Raw genomic sequence first — 25000 nt, 5'->3', positions numbered from 1 at the left:
TTCAGCAGCCATGTCTATAGATGTTTCCAGTCTTCCAGTTTAAAGCCCTTCCAGCATTTAAAAATCAGTTTCTCCTTCACTAATGCAGCACCAACCTAATGCCTGTACTTGCATAATCTGTCTGTACCTATCTAAAACATGCAGTCAAGATGCTCCCATCCAGACTTGAAATCCCTGCGTCTCAACTTAGATGTTACCAAGTCTGAATGAAGTTTCTGATCATGGCACTGCTAATCAGCTAGAAGCCTGAAAGGTGAACAGAAATCTACACCTGTATCTCCAGCAGCCTGTGATGAGCAACATCAGTAGGGGGCTACACACAATATATATTCTGCCTTCCATTTGGAAGGCTATCCTGGAAGTCAGTGGGAAGCAGGCCTGGGCTCCTGCAAGTCTCTCGCACACCTGTCCAACACACACATGAATGGAAAAGGAATACACAGCAGAGACTTTATCACGTCTATAATTACTGGTCACAGCCTGGACATGCTGGGCCGTCACCATTACTGTCCGGGGGTACACTAATGACACGCTGTCCATAGTTCAACTTCCCCTGCACAGGAGAGGCTCCACTACAGTGGTTCTGTCTACCAGGATACACAAAGATTTAAGGTTTTGCAAAATCTTAAAATGAGAGAGTGGGATGCTAGGCAGAGATTAATCATCTTTCCAGGCTCCAGGATTTTCACACGCATTCATAAGCCCTCCAAAACCTAAACTTTAATTTCTAAGCAGCACTCACAACAGGTTTGTTGTAAAGATAGAAGAGATTAAAGAAATTCCTTTTTCTTTCACTTTTCTGAATCTAGCTATCCTGTCCACCCTGGAAACACAGCGCTATCTTCAATTTTCTTGTCAATCAGTAATTCACCAAAGGGTAGACAATCTGAACCACGACATCTCAGATGAAGTGGCCTGATTACTGAGACAAATCCACAACACTGCAATTTGGCTCAGTTCTGTCTTAGGTAATGATAGGGTAGGAACCTGTCACAAGGCTTTTTAACTTCAAACTTTAATTCATTTTAAGAATTCTCATCTGTGGTGAGGCAAGAGACAACTTTGCACATTTCACCAGAAACAGACAGATTAGAGTTTTATTCCAAGAATACCACTGTTCCATTAGCCAGCCATGCTTATGAACACATACGAATCTGTTCCATCTGCTTAGGTGTATCACTAAGTGCTTTATGAAAAGAGGTTAGCACTAGGTGTAGAACAGATGGCAGCAGTTTGCACAAATAGCAGGTTGGTCCCACTGTGAAGTTTGCACACTTACCATTTGTTAGATATACAGTGATGCTGAGACATTCATTTCATACACAGCCATACACTACCTTTCAGTGTGCATATAAGGAGACAAGTACCACCATCCCAAACCTCAGGTGACATACATACTGGGTGAGTCTAAATATAAGGATACTGAACAAAGACAACTAGAAAAGAGAACAATTAATGTGTTTTGGCAGGCAGAGAACAGACATAGAAGGAAGAAAAGCAAAAGCTCAAAGTCAGTGGGTATCAATATACCTTCTCAAATGGTGAGACTAAATTTGGCAAGGTAATCAAGCTGAGAACTCAAAAATTTTCTAAGCTGCCTTCCCCCCCACACCCCACACCACTTCTTTTAGAGGTATTCTCTCCGCAATGCAAAAGAGAAGCTCCTGGAAAAATCTTCAGCTCCACTCTTGGCTTGACAGATGCCCAATGTCCCAAAAAAACAAAGTGTCCTCAGCTAGAAACAGCTTGAACAGATGAAATTGTGCATCAAACTACTTTCCCTTTCTTGTGACAGTCTTGAGGGCACTGCACAGATGTCCAACCAACAATCCTTGCAAGAGAATTCTGGGAATTCCTGCAGTTAGGTCACATAAAATGGACAGATTTTTCCCTCTTCCATTTTTAACTCTTGCAGACAAAAAACAGTGACAATAGTAAATAATCTTCAAGAAACAAACCCAGTATAGCAGCAGTACCAGAGTACTGGTACTCAGCAGTACAAAAGGTTACTTCAGTACGTTCTTGCAGGAGCAGCCCAGAGTCACTATTTGGGGTCAGCATAATCCCATTCATCCAGTGGACTTTTAGTGCACACACTTTTTACCACGTTATTCTTACTCTCAAGAACAGTATGTCCTTACAGTAACAAGATGGTTACTCCATCTGGTATGCTAAAAAACTTAGATGTTGCATTTAGACATTAGTATCAACTGACCCTTCCTCAGGAGCTTTCCTGAAGTACATTAACTGAAGAAAAATAGTTACCAGCTGTCAGCAAATTTTTATTGGTAGTTTCCTATGCTCTCCTATGCCCTGTTTTCAATGAAGGCATAACTTGTCAGAGCAAAAAAACCAGCAGCATAGATTTCAATATCTGTATTGTTACCAAGTACTAAAACTTGACTGACTTGCATTCAAAAATCCATCATCCTCTTGTAGCACAGTGAATACAGATAATTAATGCATTCCTCCATGGTCTATGGTCTACACACCACATAACCACTGCTAGGGAGAAAGGAGAACATGTTTTGATCCAGACCATGAGACTAGAGGAGAATGAAAAAGCATTATGGTTTAAGCTCAGCAGATAACAAAGCACCAGGAAGCTGCTCGCTCACTCCCCCCCCCCAAGGTGGGATGGGGAGGAGAAAATATAAAGAAACACTCGTGGGTCAAGACAAGGACAGAGAGGGATGACTCACCAATTATGGTCATGGGCAAAAAAGCAGACACAACTTGGGAAAAAAACAAAATCAATTTAATTTACTACCAATCAAAAATAAAAAAGGATAATGGGAAGTAAAACCAAATCTTAAAAACACTTTCACCCCACTCCTCCCTCCTTCCCAGCTCAACTCCACTCCCGATTTTATCTACCTCCTCCCCACCAGCAGCACAGGGGGATGGGGAATGGGGGTTGTGGTCAGTTCATCACACATTGTCTCTGCCGCTCCTTCCTCCTCAGGGGGAGGACTCCTCACTCTGCCCCTGTGTGGTGGGTTGACCCTGGCTGGACGCCAGGTGCCCACCAAAGCCATTCTATCACTCCCCCTCCTCAGCTGGACAGGGGAGAGAAAATATAACAAAGAGATTGTGGGTCAAGATAAGGACAGGAGAGATCGTTCACCAACTACCATCACGGGCAAAACAGACTCAGCTTGGGGAAAATTAACTCAATTTATTACAAATCAACCAGAGGAGAATAATGAGAAATAAAACCAAATCTCAGAACACCTTCCCTCCACCCCTCCCTTCTTCCCGGGCACAACTTCACTCCCGGATTCTCTACCTACCCCCCCAGCGGCACAGGGGGATGGGGAATGGGGTTTACGATCAGTTCATCACATGTTATTTTCTGCCGCTTCATCCTCCTCATGGGGAGGACTCATCACACTCTTCCCCTGCTCCAGTGTGGGGTCCCACCCACGGGAGACAGTCCTCCACGAACTTCTCCAACATGGGTCCTTCCCACAGGCTGCGGTTCTTCACAAACTGCTCCAGCGTGGGTCCTTTCCATGGGCTGCAGTCCTTCAGGCACAGACTGCTCCAGCGTGGGTCCCCTGTGGCGTCACAAGTCCTGCCAGAAAACCTGCTCCAGCGTGGGCTCCTCTCTCCATGGGTCCACAGGTCCTGCCAGGAGCCTGCTCCAGCGTGAGGTTCCCACGGGGTCACAGCCTCCTTCGGGAAACCACCTGCTCCGGCACTGGGTCCTCCACAGGCTGCAGGTGGATATCTGCTCCACTGTGGACCTCCATGGACTGCAGGGGGACAGCCTGCCTCACCATGGTCTTCCCCGTGGGCTGCAGGGGAATCTCTGCTCTGGCACCTGGAGCATCTCCTCCCCCTCCTTCTTCACTGACCTTGGTGTCCGCACGGTTGTTTCTCTTACATGTTCTCACTCCTCTCTCCAGCTGCTGTTTTCATCTGTCCCAACTTTTTTTCCTTCTTAAAAACGTTATCACAGAGGCATTACCACTGTCGCTGATTGGCTCGGCCTTGGCTGGCGGTGGGTCCGTCTCAGAGCTGGCTGGTATGGGCTCTCTCGAACACAGGGGAAGCTTCCAGCAGCTTCTTACAGAAGCCACCCCTGTAACATCCCCCCCCCCCCCGCCCCGCTAACAAAACCTTGCCACACAAAGCCAATACACCCTGCTCCAGCATGGGGTCCCTCCCACAGGAGACAGTCCTCCATGAACTTCTCCAACGTGAGCCCTTCCCACAGGCTGCAGTTCTTCATGAACCTCTCCAGCGCGGGTCATTCCCACAGGCTGCAGTTCTTCACGAACTTCTCTAGCATGGGTCCTTTACGTGGGCTGCACTCCTTCAGGCACAGACTGCTCCAGCGCGGGCTTTTCCATGGACTCATGGCCATCTTTGGGGGGCATCCCCCTGCTCCAGCGTGGTGTTCTCCCTGGGCTGCAGGTGGGCATCTGCTCCCCCGCTCCCCTCCATGGGCTTTGGGGGGGAGGGAGGGGGGGAGGCAGCCTGACCTCTCACCACAGGCTGCAGGGGCATCCCCTCCTGCCCCGCTTCTCCTCCCCTCCTCCTTCACTGACCTTGGTTGTCTGCAGAGGGGTTACTCTCACATTCCACTCCCCTCCCTGCTGCAGATTTCCCCTTCTTAAATATGTTTGGGTTCACCTTGGCCAGAGGTGGGTCCAACTTGGAGCCAGGGAAGCTTCCAGCAGCTACTCACAGGAGCCATCCCTGCAGCCCCCTCCCAAAACCCTGCCACACAAACCCAAAACAAAAAGGTCTCCCTAGAACTGTAATGCCACTATGAAAAAACTTGTATGCATGGCAACTCTTAAGCAAATGAAATTACTAATGTAGAGGTGTTATGCTGATCCACATCCTGAAAAGTAATTATGCAGTGCACAAGATAGCTCTAAAAATTAATAAAAAAAAACCACCAAACTCCCCCCCAAAAAAGCAAAACCCACAACCCTTTTCAAACTCCCATGCTTTGTTAAAAGTCACTGCTACACCCACACAGACACACAGCTTTAAACAGTTTGAAAGCAAAATGTCTGCTAGCTCCAGCATTTCTTCTGCTCGAAGATCTACTTTACGGGTATATATGTAAGAACTCGCTAGTGACATTGCAGGTAAAGTAGCAGTGTTCCACAGAAATCATTAAATTAGGCCAATGCAAATAAGCCAACTATTCTTTTTCCTCTCTATTTTTAAGTAGTCAGGCTACCTCTTAATTTACTTGCAAAACCACTTCACCTGTACAGTATCTTTTAAACAAAGATATCCAACTTTAAAATCCAACTGAACACAGACCTCTGGAATAGAAACCTCATTACAAGAATATTATTGCTTAGAAAAGACCTTACACAATTCTTCTAAAGCAACATGCATTGGTGGCTGAACTAAGGCAAGAGCCACCACCCATAAAAGGAAAGTAGCAACAACTAGTTTGGGGAAAATAAACTAAAAATACAAGGGAGAAGAAAAGCCATCTCTACAAAACCAATTCTGTACAGTCTTAAACCTATACCAGGGCCATAACACAGCTGATAAATCAGCTATGCTAATAAGCACTCGAGGCTGAAGCCAGTCACACACAGAGTAACAAAATGAAGGCAGCAAATCACAACTCCAGGTGCATGGCTGCATATATTCATCATGCCACATGAACATGGAATCAAGCCATCAAACTGGACAACCTCAGGCCAGCGTGCTGCACACCACCACAGATAACCTCAATACCAGTCCCACATTGCAGATCTCTTAGCTTACCAGTGTAATATTCTTTCAAACCTGCCTCCGCCCTTGTGCAGACAGACCATTTTATAATCAACAGAACAATGGAAAAAGAGATGGGTTTCTTGTGCTTTTCCTGAGAGTGCAGCTGGGGGGCGGGGGGGGGAGAATACCTTAATCCAATTAGCCCCGGAATTTTCAATCTTTTACATAAAACAACAGCATGATTCCAGCCTCCATGCAACTCAAATCCTAAACTCACACAGCTATTCATTAAAGAGACTGATTGATTTAAGATGACCAAAAGGTTTTAAAACCTTTGCAATTAGAAGACCAGTGAATCCAGCATCAGAACAGACAAATCCTCAACTTCTAATTCATTCATTTTTCTTGGCAATCTTTCTTCATAAAGCTAAAAATACTGTTAAAAAAAAAGTTAAAAGGTTTTCATTAATGTTACATTCCCCTGCCACATACTCCTACTCTTAAGATATTTATTTATAACATCCACCTTTGAAAAATTCCACATATTTTTACAAAAATATCTGTTGAAATAAAAGGGTGCACTATAAATATTTATTTGCTTTTTAAAGACTTCTCAGCTAACTCCATTTACTAACCTAATCTTGTTCCCTAATAGTAGAAAAAGAATTTACACCTCTACCTAGATAAGCAAACAGGCAGCAGTGAGGCTGCAGTAGTAACTGGGACAGCAGATCATGTCAGATCTGTGACACACCTCTGTAATAACATATTTAAGAAGGGAAAAAAGTTGCTGTGGAACAGAAACTGCAGCTGGAGAGAGGAGTGAGAACATGTGACAGAAAACCCTCTGCAGACAGCGAGGTCAGTGAAGAAGGGGGGGAGGAGGAGCGGGGGAGGAGGGGATGCCCCTGCAGCCCGTGGTGAGACGTCAGGCTGTCCTCCCCCCAGCCCATGGAGGGGAGCAGGGGAGCAGATGCCCACCTGCAGCCCGGGGAGGACCCCACACCAGACCAGGGGGATGCCCCGCAAGATGGCCATGACTCTGTGGGAAAGCCCGCGCTGGAGCAGTCTGTGACTGAAGAGCAGCCCACGGAAAGGACCCACGCTGGAGCAGTTTGTGAAGAACTGCAGCCTGTGGGAAGGACCCACATTGGAGAAGTTCATGGAGGACTGTCTCCCATGGGAGGGACCCCACGCTGGAGCAGGGGAAGAGCGAGGAGTCCTCCCCCTGAGGAGGAAGGAGCAGCAGAGACAAGGTGTGAGGAACTGACCACAACCCCCATTTCCCATCCCCCTGGGCTGCTTGGTGGGGAGGAGGTAGATAAAATCGGGAGTGGAGTTGAGCTGGGAAGGAGGGAGGAGTGGGGTGAAAGTGTTTTTAAGATTTGATTTGTCATTACCCTACTCTGGTTTGATTGGTAATAAATTGAGTTAATTTTCCCCAAGCTGAGTCTGTTTTGCCCATGACAGTAATTGGTGAGTGATCTCTCCTGTCCTTATCTCAACCTATGAGCCTTCTGTTATATTCTCCCTCCCCTGTCCAGTTGAGGAGGGGAAGTGATAGAACGGCTTTGGTGAGCACCTGGCATCCAGCCAAGGTCAACCCACCACACTTATCCATAGACTGATTTTATCCTGTCCCTAAATAAAATCAAACAGTCTTACCTTTCCACAGAGTAAACATGCTTTGGAGACACACACAGTTCAAACTAACTCTTTGTATTATGAAATCAGTATCATTGTTACTGTTTACACTTAACAGTTTTCAAATGACAGATTTTTCTTCTTACGCGATGACAACTGACAGATATACATACCCTGTAGTGCTACAGGGATAGCTGTTAAAGCTCCATACCTGAACTCACTTATGTTCAGCTCTACAGACCTCAGCAGCAGCACCACCCACTTCCCTATATACATTCAGGGACTTTAGGAGGAAAAGAGCTAGAAAAACATTTTATGCATAACTTCAGTGATCTTCTAAAAATACTGTTGCATAAAGAAATTATGTACAGCTTTTCCCCAAAGCAGCAGCGATATCATTGCATACCTATTGCAAAAACAGACCCACTCCATATTCCAATGGAAGAGCTGGGTTCATCTGGAAACCAACATCAACAGCCACTTCCAACAGCTCTGCAGAAAAGACAACACCTCATTTCAACTTCACTGTTCATAACGTATGCAGCTATTACTACAAGTTTTAAATTAACCCCTAGGCATTGTTATGTGGCAAGACCACCAGGCACATTTAGAGAAAAAGTAAGGCTATAGCTGAGAAGCCAAGAGCCCAGCATCAGTTACCAGACATGATGTTTGAAGTGTTAAATGCACTTAACTGTAAACCCAGCATGAGCTTATAGAGCTGCATTCAGGAAAGAAAAAAAAAAAAAAATTTACTTGCAAACCGAGCAGAGTTCCCACTGCCAGCCTGCGTCAGCTACAAGTGCACAGAGCTACTCTACCTAAACACATGTAACAACCATTTTTCAGACACTTTCCTTTTAGAAAGTTTTTGAAAATCATTATATACACAAAGGAAGGACTGTGGTGGCCTTGGCCACCTGCCGGCCACCTGCCCAGCCGCTCTCTCGCTCCCCCTCTTCAACAGGATGTGGGAGAAAATAAGATTGAAAAGCTTGTGGTTCAAGTTAAAGATAGGGAGATCCCTCACCAATTACCATCACTGGCAAAACAGGCTCAACTTGGGGAAAATTAATTTAATTTACTGCCAATTAAAATAGAGTTGGCTAGTGAGAAACAAAGACTAATTAAAACCATCCCTTCCCTCTTCCCAAGCTCAACTTCACTCCTTCATTCTCAACTCCCCTACCTCTTTCCCCCTGAGCAGCGCAAGGGGATGGGGAGTGGATGTTGGAGTCAGACTATAACAGCTCCTCTCTGCCACTCCTTCCTCCTCACACTTTTCCCCTGCTCCAGTGCGGGTTCTTCCCACAGAGCACTGTCCTTCGCACACTGCACCAGCATGGGTCCCCTCCACATGCTGCGGTCCTTCAGAATAAACCTGCTCCAGCAAGGGCTCTCCATGGACTTCAGCTTTCCTTCAGCAAATACCCACCTGCTCCAGCACAGGGTCCTCCCCAGGCTGCAGGGTAGATACCTGTTCCACTGCCATCTCCCCCAGGGGAATCTCTGCTCCAGTGCCTGGAGCACCTTCTCTGCCTCCGCCTTCTCCCACCTTGCTGTTCACAAGGCTGTTTCTCACACATTTTCTCCTCTACATTCCTCGCTGCCATCCAGCATTTTGCCCTTTCTTAAATACACTTTCCCCAAGGTTCCACTGTCTTGGCTGAGGGGCTCAGCTGTGCCCTGCAGTGGGTCCACTGGAGCCAGCTGCATCTGGCACAGGGCACCCTGGGCTCTCCTCACAGAGGACAGCCCTGCAGCCCACCGCTGCCAGCACCTGGCCACCCACAGCCAGTACAACCGTACTTGCTGAAGGGAAAAAAAAGGACGTCTGAGAATGACTTTGCTGAGAAAAGATGCACTTATGAAACCGCATCAAATACGATGGATTTACACAGGTGTTCGTGAGCCCCAAATCTGGATTCCAGCTTTAGAGAGCCAAGGAAGGCAGACAGGCACCATTTTGCAAGGTAAGACAGATTTTTGTTTATAGACGCTCTCAGCAAACTGCGCCTGTAGCCATCGAAACCAGACTCTGCAAAGCCACCCTTCAGTCACTCATGGTGCAAGGCAGGGAAGGAGAGAAAAAAACAGAACTTGATTTCTTTTGACAACTTCAGCCAAATTCAGTGAAGCTTCAAAAACACCGGTGTTACATCTATGTGTAACCAAGAGCCAAGTAACAAAGGCTTGACTCAGCTGTGCTATTTACGTCCAACACTGGGTTTGCCTCATGGCATTTTACATAGGCTTACATTTCATGTCTGCACATCCACACAAAAACACTTAAAGGATAATTGTCACTGCGTAAGAATACTCGAGCAATGCATGATGAGTACAATATAGTAAAACAGACAATGATAGTTTTGATAAAGTCTGATTATAAAAGCTCTCCAGGTCCTTTAGTGATCAGTGGTGTAGTGCTGTGCTACAACTCCAAACACCCAGGAAGTGCGCTGAAGTGATCGGCAATGTATTGGACACCTCTCAGAGACTTCAGAAGGCCTTCTACCACATCACCTGCAAATGCAGTCACCAGAATTATTTTAAGTGCTGTGTCTGTAGGGAAAAGCCTTCAAAGTTAACTCCCCCACACTTTTACTTATATTATTTGGATCTTTTAAAAATGTGTTTGTTTATGCTTATAAAAATCTCGCAGGAAGAGAAGTCATAACTGTCCTGACACTAAAAGGGAAATGAACACAGCTATACATTTTTACATAGCAACTTCTGTCAATACACGCTCTGTAATATCAAAAACAAATTCAAGAAGCTTTTGCTGAAGGTTTCTGGGACAAAAGTATCATTAACCTGCTGAAGACCAAATGTCTCCTACACACATGCACTAAAACTGCATGGTTTCAGTGGAGTCCTTAAACCTTGGGACCTAGTTTTAAATTTAAACAAGTATCTATTGTTATGGGAATATCTTCTTCCCATAGGTTTATTTAAGCAGCTTAACTGGCTTTATTTGGATGCTACCTGAACAAGTACAGACATTGCACAGTTATCAGTATCAAACTGCAGGAGGCATCTGTTAGCAGTCAGTTAGAGACAAAAACAGGCCAAGCCATTCTACTTGTCCACACCTCCTAAAGTATAGGGAAGACTATGTATTTTTTCCATGTTTATTTATGTACGTATAACATCTTTAAGGATTAAAATCATGCACAATGGTATTGCTTTGTCTCCTAGGAGACCAGCAAATCTGTTTATAAGCAACTATACCTAGACATAAGGAAGAAGCTGCCAAGGAGTAACTGCATGTAGGAAGAAAGTTCCTATTCAAAAAAATTAAGGCAGACAGAAATCACAGCCTTAGACAGGCAAGACATCTAGGAGGTGGATTACCAAATTCAAATCTAAACAGAAAGGATTAACACACCAACCACCTGTTAATTCTCTCATGAGTACTGCAGATTAACTCAATGAGGACAGAGGGATTAATGACTAATGAAAACACCACACCCAGCCAGAAATTTTAACTGAAATGATTTTATGTTTACAGTATAACCAAAGCTGCAACTGCAGCTCTTGCAGACACACTCAGCTTAAGCTTATCCAGAAAAAACAGTTCATGAATCAACAGCTGCATGAAGCTCAACACATGCTAGAAAAACCTGACCAGGCACCAACCAAGAACTTCAGGTGGCTAAACTGGGCTGATCTTGGGGCAACACCATCAGTGTCCAAGCCAGCAAGGCTCCTACTGCCCTTCTGACAAGCCCTGAAGCATACTCAGCTCCTGTACAATCGGTAGTATACCAGGTCACCGCCCCTTGGGATCGGACTAGAGCTGGTCTGAACTCATTTCCCCCAAAACACTGTCCTCAACACCAGCCATTTCATCCCACAAATCTATTCCCCTTGCATTGTGCTACTTGCTTATGTAGGCAAGGCTTTTTCCGCTGCCTCGTTCATTTTGTAGGAACAAGATTTCTGTGAAAATTCTTTCTTCATATCAGGCTCATCAGAGAAGTATAGGACCCTTCCTCCAGAAGCTGCACACAAGAAGTTTCAGTGTCAAAATAACTTTCCTGCAACACAATCTATTAAAGCTTCCAAATGGAAAGAATTAAATGAAAGGTATTAATGTAGTTACAGGTAGATCACTAGCATTAAAGTAATTTGTTCATAAAAATAGCAGGGGGGGGGTGTGTTTTAAAGAAATTCAAAAAGCATGCAAAATTTCAGTAACTGCAACTAGCTATAGGCGAGACACTGGCACACACTTACTTTGAAAAATGTTCCCAACTTCTCCTGGATTAGAGCCCAAGCCCTCAGAGATGTTTAGTTTGCTAATTCCAATTCTTTGTTTTCCAGTGACAGATCTATGACTTAATGTATCTACATTTGTCATCTACAGTTTCTGCAATTTACTTTCTTCTTAATTTAATTACCATGCCAAAAACCACTGCTTATGAGCGTCATTTTGGGAAAGCAGACCTGGAATGAAAGTGCATTAGCTCCTACAGCTATAAAACCTGTCTCTACCTGCTTGTAAGTCACCAGGGCGGATATAGCTGTAAGGCTATTCCTCTGTTGCGCACAAGGTACAATGCCACAGTTCCTGGCACAGCTGCTCTCTTGGGTAGCATGCAGGTGAGGTAATGCAGGGCTGTAACAGCAGGGCTTGCGCCTCTCAGCTGTTTGAGTCATTACCAACATACCAAAGTTCAGATGTACTTCTTTTCCTCACTGGCAAACAAGCTTACACCTGAAGTGCCTGATGGTGTGGCTTTTAAGTTTTTATGCATTTTTAACATACTTCTTCCTTCATTTTGTGGCTAATGGCCCTGTTAACACAATGCAAAGAGTAACATACTGAGAAGCATAAAGGTTATTGAACACTATGTTCAGAAGATTTTCCCCTAGTACACCTCATCATACCTTAACTGAACCTCTCTCCTCCTCCTCCTTTCACACCCTTAGCCTACCTATAACTCTCCTACTTTAACTGTAGGACCACTGCTGTCTGAATGTAAGTAACCCTTAAAGTTTCAGCCACTAGTTATTACCTCTGATGAGAATTTAAAACTAAGCCTGCTGAGTTTGGATAGAAGCAAACCAGGGGAGACCACAAAAACAGGTGCCAGGAGGGAAGATAATAGCATAGAGTGATAGCACTGTAAACCACTATTAATATTCTTTAACTCAAGTCTTCTTTCTGAGAAGACCAGATGCCATGCAACTACCTTAACGCATACTCAGTGTGAACATGCATACAGTCTCTCAGCAGAATTCAGTGCAACCCTGGGCCCACGCTATAATTTCAATACACTGTCTGTGGTTCAGCAAACTCAAGAACTCAATGAAACTCAAGAAAGTCAATGACTGTCACCACTCTGCAATGACCAGTAAGTGATATGCCCAAGTTTACCACCTTGCTGTTTCAGCTAATTAGTCTGTAATGTAGACCCACATTTTCTAAAAGTATGTACAGCCAACCCAATATGCAGTACTCTGCTGTGGAGCTGCACCAAGGAAATCAATGGACTTAACTTTGGAACGTATCCTCCAGTAGTGTAATGTGTTAACATCACCAGTATTTGAACAAACAGGAAGGGGAAGGAACCACTGATAACAGGTTAAAACACAGCCAGAAAGTTTACATTAGCCCATCTACTTATCAAAACTATAAAGACCCAGCTGAGCTGAAGGATTTCTCTGTGACATTTTGTAAACCATCTATTCTGATAGCTAGCTCAGAACAAAATATATCAGGCACAATTCACCCTGCCCTTCCCCATCATGTACTATGCACAAAACCTGAAACACAGCATGAAAGACATCTGAGACATTTTTGTTATATGGCCTGAATAACAGCTTTACAATGAAAGCATCCACTGAGCCATAGCTACAGCATTATTACATTCTAGTAAAAGTTTCCTGAGGTAACAATGAAAATCAAATTAGCATTTTAGTGCAGCAGTTCATCTGCTTCATTCACGCACAGCTCTCTTCCTCAGGAAGAGAATGGGATCATTAATAGTCCAGGTGCAATTAACTATATAGTCCTACTAGCATGGCAGCATGGCCTCACAAAGGAATTTTGTCACTTTGTATATAAGCACTACTCTCTAGGAATTAAAATTAAATAAAAAAAATAAAAAGGATATACTGAGATATACACAGTTGTTACAACAAAACACTGCAAAACGTGTCTAATACACAAGTTTCTCTGCCAGGCAACAGGGAATTAATCTTTCTTGGCTACACAGGTTGCCATCCTATAATCAGTTATTTTCATCCACACATAATTTAGGAAGAGGTTTTTTGTAGCTTGCATATGGCTTCTTTCCTTTTTTGCTTCTCTTGGAAGTCACTTCCAGAGCGGTTTGATCAGAAAAGCAAAAAAAAATTTCTCTTTTTCTAGTTCAAGACTGTAGGTGATATCAATTAAGAAAGAAAAAAGTATTGCATTCATCCCTGGTTCCCACTTGAAATGTAGAGGCACTCAGTAAAGAAACCTGTGGCAAGGGCCACCAGGCTATTTATACAGCAGAACACTTGAGCTTTAACCCTTGACATACTTGTAACTCATCTCTGAACAGCACAAATTCATCGACTTAGTTACATTTGTAAAGGAAGGGAAAGTATTCATCCCACTGTTCCCTAGCTAGAGCAGGACAGTCTTTCAGCTGGGAAGTCTGATGAGAGCATCCCTTTCAGCTAGGAAAGGATAAGTAAAACTTTACTTGGCTCAGTAAACCCAAAAGCTAAGACAGGTTCCTGACTTGATTTCAAAGCAGAGTTTGTTTGCCAGCACTCCCCCACATTTTTCACCTTTTCAGCGAGCTTGTCCTCAAGTAGTGTGGTGGGTTGACCGTGACTGGACGCCAAGTGTCCACTACAGCCATTCTATCAGATGGACAGCCTCCTTAGCTGGACAGGGGAGAGAAAATATAACAAAGAGCTTGTGGGTCAAGATAAGGACAGGAGGGATCGTTCACCAACTACCATCACGGGCAAAACAGACTCAGCTTGGGGAAAATTAACTCAATTTATTACAAATCAACCAGAGGAGAATAATGAGAAATAAAACCAAATCTCAGAACACCTTCCCTCCACCCCTCCCTTCTTCCCGGGCACAACTTCACTCCCGGATTCTCTACCTACCCCCCCAGCGGCACAGGGGAATGGGGAATGGGGTTTACAGTCATTTCATCACACGTTATTTCTGCTGCTTCGTCCTCCTCAGGGGGAAGGCTCATCACACTCTTCCCCTGCTCCAGCGTGGGGTCCCACCCACGGGAGACAGTCCTCCACGAACTTCTCCAACATGGGTCCTTCCCACAGGCTGCAGTCCTTCACAAACTGCTCCAGCGTGGGTCCCTTCCATGGGCTGCAGTCCTTCAGGCACAGACTGCTCCAGTGTGGGTCCCCCATGGGGTCACAAGTCCTGCCAGAAAACCTGCTCCAGCGTGGGCTCCTCTCTCCATGGGTCCACAGGTCCTGCCAGGAGTCTGCTCCAGTGTGGGCTTCCCACGGGGTCACAGCCTCCTTTGGGAAACCACCTGCTCCGGCATTGGGTCCTCCACAGGCTGCAGGTGGATATCTGCTCCACCATGGACCTCCATGGACTGCAGGGGGACAGCCTGCCTCACCATGGTCTTCCCCACGGGCTGCAGGGGAATCTCTGCTCTGGCACCTGGAGCATCTCCTCCCCCTCCTTCTTCACTGACCTGGGCATCTACAGGGTTGTCTCTCACATATTCCACTCCTCTCTCCAGCTGCCATTTCTGTCTGTCCCAGCAACTTTTTTTTCCTTCTTAAGTATGTTATCACAGAGGCGCTACCACTGTCGCTGATGGGCTCGGCCTTGGCCAGCAGTGGGTCCGTCTTAGAGCCGGCTGGCATTGGCTCTTGTCAGACACAGGGGAAGCTTCCAGCAGCTTCTCACAGAAGCCACACCTGCAACCCCCCCCCCCCCCCCAAAACCTTGCCACACAAAGCCAATACAAGTAACTGCACCTTTTTTCCTTTCCCCTCTATCATTGCACAAAGGGCTACCAGCATTTCATGATTTTAAGCACAAGTCTCTCATCAGTCATATATATTAAAACTCAATACCACGCAACTATTAAAACCATGTTTCAAAAAGAATTTTAAACTCCACAGCTGCAAGAGAAGAGCTGAAAAAAACACAAATCTGAAGGCTGAAGCAACAAGTGATAAAAATTTGGGGGGTGGGACTACGACATATTTGAAGCCCACACCGCTGTTTTTAAAGGGGCTTAGCAATAGCATGGACAGTACTGTCTGTGATACCGTTAACACTGAGAAGCTCCCAAGATAAGCTAAAATACCACTGTGCTTGGTACCGTACAAAACAAACAAACAAACAGAGACAAAACAAAAAAAACCAAAAATATTTGTTCTTCATCCTTTTCTCTTTCACGTGTCAAGCTGTTAAAAAGACTGGAATTTCTCTTGGAGTCAGAGCCTGAACAGGTCATTTCCCAACCCAGCAGCAGAACAGGCAGAACCTGCCTCATTGAAGTTCTTAGTAACAGGCATCTGCTTCATCGTATTGGGCATGTGAGAAAGCCTTCAGCCTGGTGTCAGAGCAATTCTGCCTAAGGAAGTTTTAACACAAAACTTTAAAGACTTTGTTCACATCAGTCTTCTGAGATTCATCACACCCCTTTTTCAGAAGTCCCCAAATTCTGCATTTTAGGTTTTTGCCTCTAAAATAAGGGCAAGTATTTTCTTCTCATGCTTTGTACAGAAGGGCATTACTGGTTACTGTTTGCCAGCTCCAGGTAACCCAAAGAGCAAGATCAGAAACCAAGTAATTGATATGTATTAATACTTCAACATGGCAGTCTTTGAGATCACAGTTGTGCTTTGGGGGTAGGGGGAAAGAGTGCATAATATGCAACAAAACCAAGAGGAAGGTTACCCCGTTACATGGATTGTTGCAGTAACAGGCTGCCTGGCTGCTCAGCTTGATAGCTCGAGGACCTTCTCACTTGCACTGCACTTGACAGTGCTCGTATTTTATGCCTCTAGACTTAAGACTCTTTTATCCCTTTGTGTAAACTCAACTTTACATAAGCTGTTACTGCTAGCAGAGCAGCCCATCATATGGAGCTTCCTCATAGTACAGGAGTAGCACCACATTGTTATGTTTACTGACGTTCAGTTCAAAGCAGCTTACATCTAGCCAAAATGCTGTCAAAGGCAGCAGACTATGCTGGACTTAGGCCGTCCTCCTTCTGCAGAGCTGCAGCTTTTCAGAAAAGATGTTTCTCTACATTTGATTACACAGTTGAACACACAGATACTAAGGGATCCTGAAGATTAACCTCAGGGCTATGTCCTCCTGCCCGTAAAATTTAAAGGGTGCAAAAGGCCCACTCAAACATTTTTGCAAATGCATTCAAATATTGGTTTTAAGATTAATTATGAGGTCCTCACCCACCTCCTTCCAGGAGGACTTTAAGTAGCTAAATAGTTCTGGGACATGAAAACAGATATGCAACTCAGTGTATGAACCTGCTTCTTCAGCTTTCGCTTACTCCAAGTGAGAAGGGAGATGCTCTACTTACAGGCTTATTTATACCCACCAAACATCTTGAAAAGAAGCTCCAGAGAGCTGCAAACATTACTATTGTACAGATAATCTAAAACTTCAAGCAACAGCACACAGCTGTATTAGATAAAGCCCTCAACCACATGTGTCTCCTTGTCCCAGTTTATTTCTGAGATAACAAGCGTGCATATCAAGCATGCACCTTAAAGGCCTATCCTGCACACAGGAAGTTTAAAGTAGGAGACAAACATACATTTTTTCATACTAAAAGCAAATCAGGAAAGTGTTTTACATGACTGTTGAGACAGCCCTACACACTTAAAGGGTAAAGTATTTAACTTTCTAGGTAATTTATCACAAACATACCTAAAAAGTAAAAGCAATGCTGTTTCTCTGGCTCATGTGACACAAGAACAGTTTTGTGGCTGCTCTAGGCTAGATGAGTGTTTATTTAATCCCACTGCAATCATTTTAATCCTGGAGAAGTATACATTTTATGACTGCATTACTATTCCTTAGGATGGTCTAAGGAACACACTCTAGCAACTAGGCAATTCATCTTTAGGTAGCTGTAACATTCAGGGTGTACTACAACAGGGAATGATTCATCACTGTCAGAGACAAAAAAGTCTGAAACAATTAAAAGAAAAATCTGTGCTATCTCCCACATGGTCTAAGCATGTCCCACAGTTAGTACTTCAGCAGGACAAGCAGGAGGGGAAAGAGAAAGGTAACAAAAACACTACTAGTTAGGTCATAGTGACACTTCGACAGAACTAACACTATCTCCATTATACACGGATGCACATGTAAACATTGCCATCACTTCACACACTCTTTGCTTACTTTATCCCAAAGCATTTTGATTTCCACCCCTCCCCCAAGTTACACTACAGTTTTGTTGGGGTGAAGATCTGGCTGACAATCTGCAACGCTGGAGATACTGTAGCTCTCTAGTGGACATATGCTTAGGGACAAATGTGTGGAAGAGCAGCTTTTAGAGCAATACTTTCTTTATCACCCTCTTCACCTTGCTATGAGTACTTTCATGACAGAATCGTAGCTTCCCAGTAATTAATTCTCACCATACAGTCCTCCTGAAGCCACAACAGATTGCAACATGAACAGCAAGAAGGCAGATTCAGGAGGAGTTAGCAGCAACAGAAAAAGCTTTTGTACTTCTCACTCCGTACAGTGAAGTATCTTTTTTAATACAGGATATACATCAACTAGAGATTAGAATAAAATGTAAAATAATCAGCTTCAAAGGTCAGCGGACATTTTTCATGAGAAATACTGTCTTTTCATGCTGTTCATCATCCTTTCAGCACAGTATCAACTCTGATAGCCACTTCAGTGCCAAACACTTAATTTACAGAGCAAGAACTGAAATTATGAGAAAAAAATACCATATCTTCCCCTTTTTTTTGTGGGTGGTTTTATTTGGGGGGGCGGGGGGGGGATTTAAAACATCTAAAATAATGAAGAGGACTCACTATGGTAATTCAGAACTGGCAGGTTCAGAAGCTTTTGGATCCATCCGAGACCAAGACAGTTGTGCTGTATCGCAAAGCAGTATTCTCTCTGAAAGACTACTCATCTTGGTTTGCTGCCTCTGCTCTGGTAAGCAATGAGTATTCCCAGTTACTGTGACAAAGTTTGTAGAAAGATAAGCTCTTTCAGTAGGTCAGCTGACAGAGGTGGAAGAGAGAGACAACTCTAAGACACACAATTTAACCTTCAGATCCTTGGGATTACTGTTGTAGTTAAAGAATCCATAGCTTGCCTTCATCCTCTTCTTAAGAACCAAGATTAACCCAGGTGAGCTCTCACCTGCCCCGAAAAACACTAAGATTTGGAAGCCACCATCAAAAAAGTATACCCCATGCTGCACTGAAAGACTGTAAAACATTTTGAATGGGAGAGACTAATACAGCCAATGACATTTGGCACCATTTGCCTCAATAAACCTCATAAAACATGTTTCCTGTTCACAGTCACTTTTTTTGCCAAAAGGAAGACTACGGTAGAGAAGACAGAAACACAACAGAAAGGAAAATGAGAAAATCCTGGGGTTTTTTTGCATTTATCCCTTTCCCCATAATCCTGGTCTGGTATTGACTACCCACAGAATGTAGAAGCAGCCAGATTACAACAGAAAACATGCTGTTGCCCAGCCTTGACTCCTCCCTTTACAGTCTGGAAAACACTCTTTCCAAGAAGAAGAGTTGTAAAGAGAATACAGACTAATCCTTAAAAAATTAAACAATGATGCCGTGTCAGGAAAGTGGTGAACTGTCCTCTATGCAGTGTTTGCCTCGAGTGCCCTTCACCATGCAATCCCATCCTGCCTGCTTCTGTCAGCAGCCAGCCACTCACCTCACAAGAGCATAGGCAAATAATCTGCTCCAATTCATTTGAATTTCAGGTGTTTACTATCCACAGCACTACAGTGCACTGATGTTCCAAAGCAAAGTACTTCCCACATGAAGTTAAAGCCATGTTTAATTCTCATGCGTCTAAGATCTCAGAGTAAGATGTCAAAAACACTTCAGTAACTGATGGCCCTAATCTTGTAAACTATCATTTGTTCTTGCTTACATGAAATGAGAGACTGCTTTTCTTTGCTTAGGGGGGGGGGGGATAAGGTGAAGTTTATGGAACAGTAGGATGAAGGAATGATAACAGGAAAAAAAAAAAAAGTGATGTGCCTTCTCTTCCCACCTTGACAGTCCCTTCCCCATTCACCTCCAGAAATTAACTCTTTCAGATGTGATACTCTGAAGATGAGTTAAAGTTTTCAGTTCTACTCTTTTTGGTAGAATAGAAATGTTCACATCGTTCTCAGAAAAAGACATAAAACTTGTAATGGACCACAAACCATAAAAGAGCAGCCTAGGCTATGTAAACAGTAACACCACTCAAGAGACCTCTGAAATAATCCTTCTGTTCTAGTCAGCTCTGGCAAGGCCTAAATTTGAGTATGGCATCCTGGTTTTTGATGTCATGCTTCAGGACAGATGTGACCAGCTGGAAAGAGTCCACAAGACAGCAATGAGAATGATCAGATGTCCGGAAATGCAGTCTATAAGGGAAAGCTTTATAGAATTGATTAAAGTCATTGCTGTTGTTTAGTCTAAAGAAGAGGTCCAGGAGGAGACAAGATCAGAGTTGTCAAGTATGTCATATACAATGTCATGGGAGAATAAATAGTTCTACTGGACTACCACATAAAGTAGTAACACATATGGGAAAATATGCATGTTTTACAATTACCCATTCATAGATTTAGTTTGAAAATATTTTTTATGTCATGGCTTTGAAGAATTTACTGACAACTAAAGTAGCAGCAAGAAAGGTATCAGGACAACCTGTTTCACTGCTCTCTAGAGGATACAGAACAGCCATGACAACAGATTCAATTCTGCTATGTTGGCAAGAGAAACAAGGACAGGGCAAGAGGAGAAATGAAACCTGGAAGAGCAGGATCAAGCACTGGGGATCTCTAAAACCAAAAGAACTCAGAACACTGCAGAGAACATCAAAATTTTCATTATTTGACAGTAATTAGATGGGATGTCAATGTGAAAACGGTATCTTCAAGCACTTCTCTCAATGTTACACTTTTGGCAGGTAGCAAGTAAAGAAAACCTGAAATCATCTGTACATTCATCTCGGACCTTAGTCTTCCCTTTTTCCACTACCCTTGAAGGTTTCAGTGTGCAAGTAACATAGATGCGCTCTCAGTTTTAAATTAACATGCATTCATTTATGTCTGCACTCTAATGCATTGTGGTGTCCCTGCACAAAAAAATTATGATTATACAGGTGGATTTGTCAGGTGGCTCTGCAGGCAGGCAGGAATTCAGCTGCAAGCACTAACTACAAGAAAATGAAAGGATGGGCAAAACCAAAGCACAAAACACACAAAAAAGACTGGTTTCAGAGACCAAAGGAATCTAGCAGGGAGGAATAAATGGGAGGGAAGAAGGCTGCATATTCTAAGCAGTGTTTCCCACTGCATTAAAATGAGTTTATGCCTCTAGCATTACCAACTGCAGGTGAGGCATCAGATTGCCCATGTAGAATTTCCAAAGTCCAATGAATGCAATGTTGACTTCTTTTGGGCTTACCTTCCCTACACTTTTAACTGAAAAAGTGCCTGTAATTCATCTCCAAAGCACACACAGAAATAACCAGCCTTAACCAGAAGTTAACTGGTCTGCCAATAGCTGTGAGTTCAGCTAACTGAACAGACACCCTTTGTGTATTTCTACACAGTATTTTGCAGGCTTACCAACTGAGCACCAAACCAACTAGACACCACATAGCTGTGGTAAGCACAGCCCCCAGCCCACACATACAAGACCTGCCAAGAAGCAGGATATATTAATTACCTACCAGTGAGCACCATGCTAACAGCAGCTACAGAGCTCCTACTCAGTTCAGTGAATAAAGCAAGTTCACATCTCTATTAAAAAAAATAAATTATGTGGATATATCCACATTCATTCTACCACTATCATAAATGCACTCTGCTGTAAATACATTCCACCCTTTGCGGGGTCACGGAGTCGAAACAGACCAGGAAAGTGGTCCAAGGTTGAGTATTCAAAGAAAAAAAAAGGGGGGGGGGAATAGGGAAAGTTATATTTAGATCCAATTCACCATGCTGTCCCACAGTTCTATCAATTCAACGGAGGAGGCACCAGGGAATGAAGGGGAAAACAGGAGCTATATAAACAGCCATTACTGTGGAGGCAAACATTCCTGGCAACCACAGCTTAACTAGTTGCAAATAACTTCAGCCAGCGCTTCACAGATATTCCTTTAAAAGTGCCAGGGTCTTCAAAAAAAACCTTTGCACATCCAGCCGCATAAAGGCGCAGAATAAAGAACCACCACCTAAGAGCAAATATAAAAGCTGACCACAACAAAAGGCAAGTCAGCCGCTCAACTAAGACATACAGAATATTATGTGCAGAGCCGAAGTAAAGCAGCAGCCAGACACAAGAATGTGCTTGGTTTGGGGGTCAGAGCAAGAAACACCTTTAAGGAGTGCGAACCATGCAACAAGGGGGGAGGGGGGAGGATCGGTCTCAGACACAAAAGGGTCACTTTGCTGTAACATAGTGGGGGGTTTGTTTTGTTTTCAAGAGTGCCGTTAGAAGGTACTGCAGACAGATCTGGAGGGGAGGAACAGCATGCATATCCGCGTATCACGCTACAGATGTATCACCCACAGAGCTCCTCCATAATCCACAGCCTCTCGTTAGCTCTCCCAAGAGGATTAGTGTACTTTAGGGGCTTGCCCATCACTTCCGTCTGACGTTGAAGAGTTTGCTTTAGAACAACGCTACCCAAAGGTGACACGCTACAAAAAACAAGGTTTCCTGAAACACAAAAACACCCCCTCCGTACACAAACACTCAACACCGGCAGCCAGAAGGGGCGAGAGCCGGGGCAGCAGGAACAGGAACGCCCCGGGGTTACCAGGCGAGGCGACGCGAGGGGCTGCGCCCCCGCGGGCACGAAGCCGCTCCGCGCCGCGGGGGGCACCTCCGCCTCCCGCCCCGGGCGGGGGCTCCCGGCGCGCCCCCCGCGCCTCCGGGCGGGAGAAGCAAGCGCCGCCGCCCCGGCCCCGCGCACCTCCTCATCCCGCTCCTCCAGCGAGGCGTCGTCCTCCGCCCGCCCGCCGGGGCTCGCCCGCTCCTCGCCCGGCCGCCTCCGCCGCCCCGCCGCCGCCGCCGCCGCCGCCGCCGCGCCGCCGGGGGCCGCCGCCAGCCCGCCGCCGCCAGGCTCCCCCTCCTCGGAGAGAGTTTCCGAGCCGGAGGAGGAGCCGGAGCAAGAGGAGCCGACGTGGCCGGCGCCCCGCGGCCGCTCCGGGGCCGCCGAAACTTTCTCAGCCATGGCCGGGGGCTCAGAGCCGCGCCGCCCGCATGCCCCGCCGCCGGTAGCCCCGCCGCCGGTAGCCCCGCGGCCGCCCCCCGCCCCGCAGAGCGCAGCGTCGCGGCGGCGGCGGCGGCGGCGGCGATCCCCGGGCCGGCTACCGCGCTCCCGGGCGGCGGGTGGTGCCTGCGGGCGGGGCGGGGCCGGGCCGGGCCGGGCCGGGCCGGGCGGAGCCAATGGCGCGGGGAGGGGGGCGGGCCCGGCGCCGAGGGAGGGTGGCAGGTAACGGGGCGGGAAGGGGAGGGGAAGGGGCTGCCGCCGCGGGGACCCGGCGGCTCCGGTGGCGGAGCGGTGTTAGGGCGGCGCGGGCCGCAGCGGGCTGGGTCCGCCTGCGGGCGAGGGGAGGGTGCGAGGGACGGGGGATCCCTCAGGCCGCCCCCCGTCGCGAGCGGAGGCAGGCGGTCGGGGAGTAAGCCGCGACGCCCCGGGGCTGCCGGTCCCTGTCCCCGGCAGCCCGGTCCCGCCGCCTGCCCCGGTCGAGGGAGGCGGTCGGCGGCAGTCCGCGGCGCGGAGAGGGCAGCGGCGTCTGCCGGAGGCCGCGGGCGGCCGGGGTCGGCGCGGCGGGCGGTGGGCGAGGTGCGGCGCGGCGGGGGCGGGGGCGGGGGCAGGGGCAGGCGCAGGGGCACGGCGCGCCCTGCTGCGCTCCGCGGCGGGGCGATGCCGGCGGTGAAGTAGGGGCAGGGGTTTCGCATGACAATAGGGTTTTCTACGCCCCTCTTCCTTCAAAAAGGAGCTATCGGCAGTTTATCGCAGCGGCTGTGCCAGCTTCGTGTCGAGTGCGAAAGGCTACTGACGCCTGGTTATGATCTTGCAGCAAGCCGAGTCCCTTCGGGTGTTCGACTTTGAAACGGGCACTGACACTGGATTTGTGGCCAGGCTTTCAGAGGCGTTGCAACCGAAGCAGATCACAGGAGTTAGGCACCCGACAGCTTTTGCAAATCCTCCTAGATAACTCCTTCATCTTTAAGGACCTAAATGGCTTTTAAACCTAGTTGCCCTGTCAATTTTTTAAATATTCTTTTAAAGTATTCTCTTGAAATTTTTTTTTTTTCTTGTCCTGAGGTGTCAGTAATGATAACATAGGTCCTAATCTAATGTACTGGTATTATATATAAATATGTAACTGTATACAACAGAGCCTTATTTGCTTGTGCCGGTACAGCCCAGGGTCCCCTGGGGTAATCCAATTGTGGAATCAAAACAGATTAAGCGCTTTGGTAATGAATAAAGTCCCACAGTATCACTACAGAGTAGATATCATCTCCATTTCATAGAAAAAGAAATGTGAGCACAGACCAGTTATTTATGCACTCTAATTAACACAGTACGTAGATAATGAAAGTAGGAACCCGAATGCAAGTCTCCCATTTTTCAGATTTGTAATTTGACCATTTTATCCAGTATTCCCAGATGGTAAATGGAAAAAAAAATATTTTTTTTAATGTTACAATGACTATATGGATTATCAGATTAACAGTGGAAGTAAAAATAACTACATAACATTCTCCAAAGCACAGTCCTTCTCTGCTTTGAACGAGCTATTAAAGCTGGATATTAAGTTGTAACAATGCTGATTGATAGTTCTTTGTGGTTTCTTGTCAGTACTTAGATCAGGCGCTTAAAACAGCTAGAAGTTAATTTATTAGGGAAGAGGATTATAATAGTCACTAGGGACAGAATTTGACCCAGAAATTTGCCTATAACAACATTTAATGATAAGGAAACTTGAGGTATATGCAGAAACACAAAAACTAATTTTGGCTAAATGAATTATACACATAATACTACTCCAAAGCTAACTATAATAATTCTAACTAATCAGAGAAAAGAGTTCCTCCTCAGTACTCCAGGCTCTGCAGACAAGCTCTTGTATCTCCAAAACCTGGGTTTACTCGTAATTCCTGAGTCCATGGATCTTAAAGCCAAACCTCCTCCAGCCAGATTCTGCCTCTAGTTTAGTGTCATTCTCATAGCAGAACAACTGGCTTAATTTCCTACCGGGGAATTCACAATGTGTAAGAAAATTGCCAGGTGGTGAAAAGCAACACTGCAGATCTTTGTCACTTCCTTTTCTTTCTCTTACTGCCTGAGATGAGACCGGAGAAAATAGAGCTTAGCCAAAGTGCTCCTACACTTCACTTATTATCAGCTGCCAGAACAGCCCCTGTA

At 45.6% G+C, this 25000-nt stretch overlaps 1 protein-coding gene across 4 annotated transcripts in view; it reads right to left on the bottom strand.

Annotated features, from left to right (window-relative positions):
* MAST4 (microtubule associated serine/threonine kinase family member 4) overlaps window positions 1-22828 on the bottom strand; it is a 307197-nt gene extending 284369 nt beyond the window's left edge. For all 4 annotated transcript variants that reach the window (XM_069776435.1, XM_069776436.1, XM_069776437.1 and 1 more), the window contains exon 1: window positions 22532-22828. In XM_069776435.1, coding sequence (XP_069632536.1) covers window positions 22532-22792 — 261 coding nt within the window. In that variant the 5' untranslated portion in view covers window positions 22793-22828. The remainder of the gene's footprint in view (window positions 1-22531) is intronic.
* Between the last annotated feature and the right edge of the window lie 2172 nt (window positions 22829-25000).

The sequence above is a fragment of the Haliaeetus albicilla genome, chromosome Z, assembly GCF_947461875.1.
Source record: "Haliaeetus albicilla chromosome Z, bHalAlb1.1, whole genome shotgun sequence".
NCBI classification, from domain to species: Eukaryota; Metazoa; Chordata; class Aves; order Accipitriformes; family Accipitridae; genus Haliaeetus; species Haliaeetus albicilla.
This window is presented reverse-complemented; position numbering and strand designations above follow the sequence as displayed.